Below are 11,336 nucleotides of genomic sequence, written 5' to 3' on the forward strand. Positions count from 1 at the left end.
TTAGGGGGACTAAGAACGGTTGGGAATTAAGAACCTGAATTACCACATTAAATCAGTTTCTTTATTGTTTACTTCTTTATTTTAATTTGTTTGTTGAATTAGGTTGCTTTTAATTATTAAAGGAAACTTCATCTTTATTTCAAATAGTTTATTTCATCCACATTTGGCTGCATTAAGAACTGATTTAGAGACCAACTTTATAATACTTTTAAGAAATTTTTAGTAATGTTAAATTGCTAACAGCAGTTTACACTTTTAAAACTCTTAGAAATATTGAGGAAACACTTTATCCAGTTTATTTTATATAAATTAAATTGGCTAAGTACATTAAAATTGGTTAAAGGACTGATTTATCAGAGCTTTATCTGACCTATATCAGAATATATAATGGTTTTTACATATTTATTATATCCAACTACTCCAGTGAAGCCACTGTATTGGAACTCAACACTTACTTTAATGGTAAATTTTGACCCACTTGATGTGACCCATGGTATCCCAAATATAAGATGTTTTTTTAAAAACCCTACTTAAGAAATGGAAGAATGTCTCATAGTTAAAATACGTATGTCTATAAACATAAAATAAATGTTTGTGCAAATGTTATCAGTGCTTGAATATGTCCTCCTATAGTATATTACAGCAATGTATTTGGGATAGATAAGAAAGTAATGCTTCCTAATTTTATCTTCCTAGTCAGTTGCCAGGAGACTAGAGGAAAATAATTCCTGTTGAAGCACTTGAATCACCTGCCCCTAACATGAAGTTACATTGCAACCCAACAGATGGAAGCACAGCAGAGGGCGTGCAGAATGGCTGATGATATGTGTTACATATAAAGCAGACAGTGGTGCCATATCCAGAAGGTTGGATTCTTCCTTCTCAGCACCTTTAGCAATCCCCATAGAGCTTTACAGAATTATTTCAAGAGGAAAGACTAGATGCCTCCGAGAATTGGGAACATAAATCAGCCTTGGGCCTTCTGCAACAGGGGATTCCATCGCTCTTAACTTAGTGTGTATACCCACTTGGCACTAATTATTTGCCACTGATGTCTCTGCTTTATAGCCCAGTGGGACTTTAAGGTTAGAGAGATTTGAGAAATGTTCCTTTTGAAAAGTTTTGACAATTGCTGGTAGCTTTCTAGAAGATAAAAATTAGGAAGCTGCATTTTCTGGATAACCTACAAAGAGTATATATTTTATTTGAAAGACAGGACCACACCTCTTCATGTAGTAGTATAAATGAAACCTGGTTCCTTTCATTATGAACAATTAGGAATTAAATGCACAATTTCATTTGAAAACATCAAGCATTAAATAGTTGTTAAGTGTTTTATTGCCAAATTTTAGCAGAGTAAGATACTGAGATGATTTTAATTAACTATGTATAAATATAGTATATAATCCCAAAAGATTTTTTTAATCTTTCTTTTAAAAAACCAAAAGCATGAAAAGGCAATTTACATTTTTTGGCAGAAGGATGTGTGTGTTTAACTCTGATTTCCATGACAGAAAGTATATTATTTAGATTTCTGCATATGAAAATTGAGAAACCTTCAGATTATCTGATTTAGTACGTAACTTCTTCATGTTTGACATAATTTACTCTTTTTGTTTAATTCTATTAGTGCCTATCAGAATAATGACATCACTGAATTTGAAAAGATTCTAAAAACAAATCACAGCAACATCATGGATGATCCTTTCATAAGAGAACACATTGAAGGTATGTTCTTTCTGCCAACTGGATTCTATTACTTTCTTTGCCACTGTCAAACAAATGCTTCTTAATGAAGCTGCATGGCAGTAAGCTGTTTGTCTTCTGTCTATTGCAAAATATAGATATGTTTCTAAATGCTGTCATGGAATAAGATATTCCTGAAAATTATGAAGTAGTTTTAAAGAAATTATTTGCCAATTTAATAATAATAAAGTCAAGTTTGTATATAATGTCCATTTTGTTTAAAGTAACTGTCCCGTTTTAAAAAATTCTAGTATAGATGCTGTTGCATGTTTGTTATTGATGCTTAGATTCAAAGTTAATTTTTAGAGTTTGTTTTTGACAAATAAAAAAAGCTCCTGCTATAGATAATGCTAAGATATACATTGGGAAGGTGTTCATGTCAGCAAGTGAATTGAGATTTTTAGTAAGTTATGTTGAATTACCAAAGACAACAATCATTCCTTTGTTCTGAGACCTCTTTTATGGCTCCAATGTTCCCATTTATTATGGAGCTATTTGAAGGTTTTTAAATGACCATTTGCAACTAAATTTCAGATGCATCAGAAGTAATGTTCTGTTGTTCCCCATCTTCCTTTCTCTTAATCAGTAGACATTGTAAAAGTTCTTACATGAACCTGCGATGGTACTGCATTTTATAGATACAGAAAACTGTAGAATCTTTTTACATGAATTTCAATCTAGTTTTAAAAAATTTTAAAAACTATTATATATGACAACTGGAGTAAATTGTAAAAGCATTATATAAAATACAGTACTGTAGGTTTTGAGAGTCTAAAACAAGGAACTTGGCTGGCTGGTATAAATCACCTTAAAAGATGTTAACTGATGAGGAAATGATAAGTAGTGTAATACTGAGAAGGCAAGTTAATATTTTAGTAGAGTTTCAACATGAACAAAATCAAGGAGGTGGGAACAGGAAATTATAGGATAGGTAGCACCTGCTCATACTGTGCATGTATTAACCCAAATATTTTAAAATATAAACACTTTAAGTCCTTGCCAAGTAGGAAGATGTATTTTGAGAAGATAATTAGGAGTACATAATGATTCATAAAGATAACATACAAACTGTTAAATGTTATTTTAATTTTTTGTCTTTCAGAGCTTTTGCGAAACATCAGAACACAAGTGCTTATAAAATTAATTAAGCCTTACACAAGAATACATATTCCTTTTATTTCTAAGGTACTTATTTTCATGAATTTTAATGATGTTTATAATTTATAGTTATAAATGCAGTATACCAATTTTGCATTTAACAGTCACTAACTTGGTAACATTTTATTATAATAAATGCATATTTTAAATTAAACGTAACTTAAGAGCTTATTTTATTTTATTTTTCATTTTTTAAGAGACTGGGTCTTGCTGTGTAGCCCAGACCGGAGTACAGTGGCTATTCACAGGCACAGTTGTGGCACACTATAATCTTGAACTCTGACCTCAGGCAATCCTCCTACCTCTGTCTCCTGAGTAGCTGGGATTGGACTTTACTTTTAATATGAATTTTTCTGTTTCTTGCCATAAATTGAGTTAACAGAAAAGAGCCTTAACATTATAACAAAGAAATTGGTAATCAGTAAATGCTTTTTAAAGATTCAGAGAATCTCAGAGAAACTTACAGGGGAGAGTAGTGGTTTAATATTATAATTGATGAAGGGTCAACTTTTTTTTTTTTTTTTTTTTTGCCCTTTTTGGTTTTAATTGTTATTTTTCTTTAAGTTCTAGGGTACATGTGCAGAACATGCAGGTTTATTAGGTATACATATGCCATGGTTGTTTGCTGCATCCATCACCCCATCATCTACATTAGGTATTTCTCCTAATGCTATCCCTCCCCTATCCCCTGACCTCCTGCTGTCTCTCCCTTAGCCCCCCAACCCCCCGACAGGACCCCGTGTGTGATGTTTCCCTCCCTGTGTCCATGTGTTCTCATTGTTCAACACTCACTTCAGAGTGAGAACATGTGGTGTTTGGTTTTCTGTTCATGTGTCACTTGGCTGACAGTGATGGTTTCCAGCTTTATTCATGTCCCTACAAAAGACATGAACTCATCCTTTTTCATGGCTGCATAGTTTTCCATGGTACATATGTGCCACATTTTCTTTATCCAGTCTATCATTGATGGGCATTTGGGTCGGTTCCAAGTCTGCTATTGTGAACAGTGCCGCAATAAACATACTTGTCCCTGTGTCTTTATAAAGGAATTATTTATAATCTTTTAGGTTTATACCCAGTAATGGGATTGCTGGGTCAAATGGTATTTCTAGTTCTAGGTCCTTGAGGAACCACTACACTGTCTTCCACAATAGTTGAACTAATTTGCACTCCCACTAACAGTGCAAAAGCGTTCCTATTTCTCCACATCCTCTCCAGCATCTGTTGTCTCCTGATTTTTTAATGATTGTCATTCTAACTGGCCTGAAATGGTATCTCATTGTGGTTTTGATTTGCATTTCTCTAATGACCAGTGATAATGAGCTTTTTTTAATATGCTTATTGGCCTCATAGATGTCCTCTTTTGAGAAGTGTCTTTTCATATCCTTTGCCCACTTTTTGATGGGGTTGTTTTTTTCTTGTAAATTGTGTAAGTTCATTGTAGATTCTGGATATTAGACCTTTGTCAGATGGGTAGATTGCAAAAATTTTTTCCCATTCTGTTGGTTGCCAGTTTACTCTAATGACAGCTTCTTTTGCTGTGCAGAAGCTCTTAAGTTTAATTAGGTGCCCTTTGTCTATTTTGGCTTTTGTTGCCATTGCTTTTGGTGTTTTAGTCATGAAGTCCTTGTCTATGCCTATGTCCTGAATGGTATTGCCTAGGTTTTCTTCTTGGCAATGATGTTAGGTCTTATGTTTAAATCTTTAATCCATCTTGAGTTAATTTTTGTATAACGTGTGAGGAAGGGATTCAGTTTCAGCTTTCTGCATATGGCTAGCTTGTTTTCCCAACACTATTTATTAAATAGAGAATCCTTTCCCTATTGCATGTTTTTGTCAGGTTTGTCAAATATCAGATGTGGTTGCAGATGTGTGGTGTTATTTCTCAGGCCTCTGTTCTGTTCCATTGGTCTGTATCTCTGTTTTGTTACAGTACCATGCTGTTTTGATTACTGTAGCCTTGTAGTATAGTTTGAAGTCAGGTAGCCTGATGCCTCCAGCTTTGGTTTTTTTTTGTTTGTTTGTTTTTTGTTTTGTTTTGTTTTGTTTTTGGTTAGGATTGTCTTGGCTATGTGGGCTCTTTTTTGGTTCCATATGAAGTTTAAGGTGGTGTTTTCCAGTTCTGTTAAGAAAGTCAGTGGTAGCTTGATGGGGGTAGCATTGAATCTATAAATTACTTTGGACGTGAAGTAATTTATAGATTCTTGATGAAGATCTACAGATTCATGATGAAGATTTATAGATTCAAGGTTCATGATGAAGATCAACTTTAACAACAGTAAAATTGTTGTGGGAATATACTTCAGAAGTTGAAAAGTTAAGCTTTATCATACCTGTGTTCTCAGAGATATTTTGAAGTGATAATGAAATATGTTTAAAAATCTTCTCTTCACTATTTTTCCTTTAAGTGATAGAAATGAATTGAAAGTAGAATGATTATGTAAAATCATGAAGTCTTTTAAATGTTAATTAGTATATAACAAGTCTTTTGTCCTAGGAATTAAACATAGATGTAGCTGATGTGGAGAGCTTGCTGGTGCAGTGCATATTGGATAAGTAAGTACTTTACTATTTTTTATCACAAAACGTTTGGTACCTTAAGTTTTGAATAGTAGTGACAAAAGTAGCGGTTGGATTCTTGAGTTTTAATAAAAAGTACCCTTGGGTTATAGTTTTCTCTTGAAAGAGATATATATGTATGTGTGATGGTTTTTGATAAATGAATGAGCATATTAAATACATTATCTCTGAAGAAGTTCTAAATGATTTTTCAGGAGGATTTTTTATTCATTATATTGCCAAAGAATTATTTAATGAATAGTATTTATGTATGTTGTTAAGGATAGGGTATGTGGTACATAAAATTTTTGAAATTGTATCTTCTTAAACAGTACATTGTTTAAAGCTTCACAGGTGATGTTTGCCTTTGATTAATTGGATAAGTCTATGCCTAGTGGTTCTTTCAGTGAAACTGATGAAAAGTATCTGAAATCTGGTTTCAATCTAGAGTTTGAATAAGGCAATGAAGTTAAAACTAACACTGAATTCATTTAATATAGGCAGTTGCTTTTTTTTTTTTTTTTTTTTTTTTTTTTTTTTTTTTTTGCATTTATTGATACCATGTTTTATGAAACAGTAGTCCAGAAGCTGTGCTTGATGAAAGTCTTTTGTAGACACATCTTATTTATTTATTTCTAGCACTATTCATGGCCGAATTGATCAAGTCAACCAGCTCCTTGAACTGGATCATCAGAAGAGGGGTGGTGCACGATATACTGCACTAGATAAATGGACCAACCAACTAAATTCTCTCAACCAGGCTGTAGTCAGTAAACTGGCTTAACAGAGAACAAGCTTCTACAGACATCCTTAAGGCAACAGTGCAGAGATGTAATCCTTAAAAGAACTGGGAATGGCAAAACTACTGTCGGTTGATGTGTCCTGAAAATTATTGGAGTTATGGCAGAAGTGCTTTTTTGATCAACTGGTTTGTGTTTTGCTGCTGCATTTATCCCAAGAAAAACAGCTTTAATCTCCAGAAGAAAACCAAAATACCATGGGATTTATGCTGTATTGACATTTTGCCCTAAACATACAACATCATAGTAATTTATCATGGGCAACATGACCAGAGAGAAGATTTTTGTCATGATTTTAAATACGCTGACACGCTACTGTTGGTTAAATTTAAACATGTTTTACCTTCAGAAATTCTCTCACAAATAACCTGCAATAACTTGAAATGCATACCCTTTTGAACACTTCCTTTTCTCATGTATAAATTAAAATGTTTGCTGCATTTTGCAAAATGTCAATTCTCCAAAAATGTGTCCGTATATTTCTGTACCTGCAGTGTAGTAAAGGTTTAGACGAAACCCCATAATTATAGTGGCATACTGTCACTTAGGTTTCAAGCAGCAAAATAAACAGTGCAGCTCAGAAATTGTAGTTTGGTTCTTGATGTGTTTTTATTACATTTGGAATTGTTTTTTAGTACTTTGAAATTTCAAATTATTTTATCTTCAGTTAATGATTTTAAAAAGCCTGGGGGCAAATAAGTTGGTTATTTGCTTTCAAGTTTTTAAAAGTCGTCTTTATTGATACAGTAAGGAGAACTACTTTCTAACAAAACACTTGCATAGTTATGACAGTGATGCTTTAAAGGAATAAATTTTTTTCTTAAGAGTGATATTCCTTTTCAAAAGAATACTAACTCTCAGAATGTTCACTTTAAACAAATATGCCAGAACATAGACAGCTAAATGAATGTTAACTCTGCATAGTGATCATGCTGGAAGGTTATTTCCTAATGCCAGCAATCTACCATTGCCCAAAACCTGCTGGGTTTACTCTTTTAGAATTGCATTCAAAGTTAATTTGTCACACAGACTATTAACTTTGTGATTATACATTGTTTTAAAAAAGATAGTAATAAGAAGCTTGACTATTTTTAGTTACCATTATTTGGTACCACAAGAAATTTAGAAAACTTCCACCTAACTTTGAGGTAATGCAGAAAGCATAAAACTTGCTTTGGAAGCAATACCAAAAGAGTTTTCAAGGTATTTTGAGCAGTGGCAGAATACTTAGGAGAATGAACTGTGGCCTTCCAAGGTAAAAAGGAACTCAGCTCATTTGAATGTATTGAGTTTTGGATGTATTGTTTCATTTTTTTTTAAAGTTCACATTATTTTATAGTGTCAAAAGGAAGAACTAAGATTAACATAATTTCTTTGGTTTTTCTACTGCTTGATATTATTATGTATAAACTGGGTGGCAGTTCAGAAGGAAGATGTTGTAACAGAAGAGTGACAACCAAGAATTTTTTGATCATTAAATCAGATTTTATAAACAGTGGAAGGAGCATGGACTTAAAACAAGGCATGCTCATTCGGTTTTGTCAAAATTTTAAGGAAATATGTGATATATATTTATACTAAAACTATATAATCCTTAGATTTAGAAAAGCAATCAATGTCTTTAGCAGACTAAAGCAGTATTAAACACAGGTACAAGTTGGAAATTGTAGAAAACTGAAAGAAAACAAAAGACAAAATGTCTATGGTAGGGAATAAAAGAGTTTAAGATATTATAAAATTATGTGTATTTTCTTCTCTTTTACATAAATCATTTGTGAAAAGTGTGCTAAACTTTTTTTACAAGAGTGATATTAGGATTTATTTTTCAATATAATTTGGAGACCCTTTGTTATCCAAATAAAAATGATGAGTTTCTGTGCCTGTATGCAAATATGTATGCATGTGATAATCCTTGAAAGCTAAAGCCCTTCTTAATTTTGAGTTGATGGAATTAGAATTCAAAGGATTTGAATGAAATGATTTAACCTTTATCCTCCAATTCTTATAGTGCCCAGTTCTCCTGTGATATTTTTGCTTTGTACAATAGTGCATCTTCCACTTTCTAGAGAGAAAGCATGCACTTGTTACTGTTTGGAACACTGGGCTAAATATATAACAGTATCCAAAGTTATACCATAATAATTTATTGTAACTGTGTATTACATACCTTTGTTTACCCAGATATAGGTGCATTCTATTTTTTCTGTTAGTCATCTGTGACTTTTGTTCTGGAACACAGGTTTTTTAATTATCTTAACAGTCTGACTAACTTAAAATAATTTATTCTTCTCTTAAAACATTTTTCTGTGTTTTTGTGCATCAAATATTGTAGAGATGAAATCTTAGAGATTGCTTATCAAAATACAAATTTAGGGGAAGTTAAAAATTGATTGACAAATTTGTAGCATTTATTAACTGATTAAATCTTTTCCACTTTTGTGAAAACAATACCACGTGGTTTCCATCATACTGTAATGTGTTCATCTCATTTTTCTTTTTATCCCTTAACTTAGCTAAATGTTACTTCAAAGAAATCCTTGGCTGCCACAAGTAGATGCTGTCTGCAAGAGCTGGATTTCCGTTGCTCTTTCTTGCTCTTACATTAAACTTGTTAATTAAATATTTTTTCTCCACACCTTGATGTAACATAACTGATTTCTTTTTAAAAGATGAGTATATTTGTACTAAGTAATGCTCTCATCACGTGAGTCCCATCTAACTACAGGCTGATATTATATCTTTCAAGAAAACCGAGAATCTAATATTTTTTCGAGATGGAGCCTTGCTCTGTCACCAGGCACCAGTCTGGAGTGCAGTGGCGCGATCTCGGCTCACTGCAGCCTCTGCCTCCCAGGTTCAAGCAATTCTCCTGCCTCAGCCTCCCAAGCAGCTGGGACTACAGGTGCATGCCACCACGCCCAGCTAATTTTTGTATTTTAGTAGAGACGGGGTTTCACTCTGGTCCAGGATGGTCTGGATCTCTTGACCTCGTGATCTGCCCACCTTGGCCTCCCAAAGTGCTGGGATTACAGGCATGAGCCACCAAGCCCAGCCAGAGAACCTAAAGTGAGGCCTGTTTTACATGGGCTCTACTGTGGGTGGTAATATTTGTTACCTTATGTGAGACTTAGGTTTGTCCTAGACTGAAAAACTCATATTCTTAATATTTAAAATATCCACGATGGTAGAAATTTTATGAGAAATTTTCTTTTTTAATCAATAGTTGTAATTCTTCAGTACACACAGGTATGTGTACTTTTGTGGTGTCATTGTCAGTCTAAATCTATGGGGAAGCAGTCCATAAGACAAAAAATTACTTGCCTAGTGGATTCCCTTTACTTCTTTTTAAGAAGCTCAGAGATCTGTGATCACTAATTTACTAAGGATTTTTTTAAATTTTATTTAAGTCACTTTTAAACCTGAAAATTTGTTTTGGTTTAGATTTTTAAAGTGAGGCTTGAGCATAGAAAACAAGTAAAGCTAAGAGTTTCATTCTTCATATGGGATTTATGACTATAAAATATTTCTGGCATTTTGAAGAAGATAAACATTTTGAACTGAAATATGTAACAAAAAAAAAAGGAATTGACATTTAACTGTTTTGTTTCAAAGTGTCTAAGAACACCATCCAGAACAAGAGATGGCACATCACGTTTCAGAACATGGCACAAAAGGTGTTTGGTCTTCATTTGTGTGATCAAAATTAAAATTTTTCTCCTGTTTTCTTTTTCTGGAGGTTTTCTTTTTGTTATTGTTTTAGGGGTTTTTTACCCCAAATCAGCATCCTATATATATTTGTTTGATAGAGTTTTTTGGTGTTTTTTCTATGGGTGTGTGTTTTGTTTTTTTGTTTTTGTTTTTGTTTTGAGACAGAGTTTCGCTCTTGTTGCCCAGATTAGAATGAAGTGGCACAATCTCAGTTCACTACAGCTTCCACCTCCTGGGTTCAAGTGAACTCCTGCCTTAGCCTCGTGAGTAGCTTGGATTACAGGTGCCCGCCACTACACCTGGCTAATTTTTGTATTTTTAGTAGAGTTGGGTTTACACCATGTTGGCCAGGCTGGTCTTGAACCCCTAATCTCGGGTGATCCACCCGCCTCGGCCTCCCAAAATGCTGGATTACAGGCATGAGCCACTACACCTGGCCTGATACATTTTTAAGTAGGAATTTGACAGAAATTTTGTAATGAAGACAAATCAGAGGTTCTCTTCAACTTGAGATTATTAAATTTATAGGAACTTCTTAGGTAATTAAAACTTGAGTTTTAACACCATTTGGAGGATTGTATTAAGCCCACAAATTTAAACTGTCAACTAATGATTCTACATGTTTCTCAAAAAGCTAAAATTTAGTATCACTTACTGGCTTTTGAATTTTAAAGAGATTTAACTTGGGTAGTGTCTCAGAAGAAACCAGTGTGTGGTTCTCTAAAATTTTACTTTTTTAGTTATGTATTAATATCTAAACTACCCATAGTAAAAAAAATATTATGGCATCAAAGGTATATGCCAAATCTACCTTAAAACCCTGTGACAGGAAAGAAAAGAAAAATTCTTAAAAACTATTTGGGGCCAACTTTGTTCCATGTTGGCAAGACTAAACTTTGCTCAGAATTTCCACATGAATAGCTGGCCAAAACTTTTTTGTGTGCATATGTATACATATGTAATAAGTGAAACATACTTGTAGGCGTACAAAATTAACCAGTCTATCACAGTAGTTTTCCATTACTTATCACTTCTTTCTAACGTAGGCAGATGTCATATGCCATGAAAAGAATTACCAGTGTACCAGCAACTTCCATGTTATGACTAAGTTTCATGTGAAAGACTGTCTAAATTTATATAATCTAGAGTAATTTTTTTTAAATCCTGAAGCAAGGGCATTTTAAAATTAATTTTAAACGTTGTTTTATTGGACATCAATTTTATGTGAGTTTAGAGAGTAGAAAAAGTAATCTCTAGCATCATCCCATGAAGTTGTCAAAAGTTTTGGCATGTTTATTATCTTAGCAACATATTAATGCCAAGTGTTGAGTATCTAATTTGTTAAAATGTTTGCCTGTCCTCTAC

The 11,336-nt window shown here is 33.3% G+C and overlaps 1 protein-coding gene across 2 annotated transcripts in view; it reads left to right on the forward strand.

Annotated features, from left to right (window-relative positions):
- COPS2 (COP9 signalosome subunit 2) overlaps nucleotides 1-8,883 on the forward strand; it is a 33,874-nt gene extending 24,991 nt beyond the window's left edge. For both annotated transcript variants that reach the window (XM_017543782.2, XM_017543786.2), the window contains exons 10-13: nucleotides 1,631-1,728; nucleotides 2,849-2,931; nucleotides 5,402-5,460; nucleotides 6,103-8,883. In XM_017543782.2, the coding sequence (XP_017399271.1) occupies nucleotides 1,631-1,728; nucleotides 2,849-2,931; nucleotides 5,402-5,460; nucleotides 6,103-6,247 (385 nt within the window). In that variant the 3' untranslated portion in view covers nucleotides 6,248-8,883. The remainder of the gene's footprint in view (nucleotides 1-1,630; nucleotides 1,729-2,848; nucleotides 2,932-5,401; nucleotides 5,461-6,102) is intronic.
- The last annotated feature ends 2,453 nt before the right edge of the window (nucleotides 8,884-11,336 follow it).

Source organism: Cebus imitator, unplaced genomic scaffold (genome assembly GCF_001604975.1).
Source record: "Cebus imitator isolate Cc_AM_T3 unplaced genomic scaffold, Cebus_imitator-1.0 Scaffold9, whole genome shotgun sequence".
Lineage (NCBI taxonomy): Eukaryota > Metazoa > Chordata > Mammalia > Primates > Cebidae > Cebus > Cebus imitator.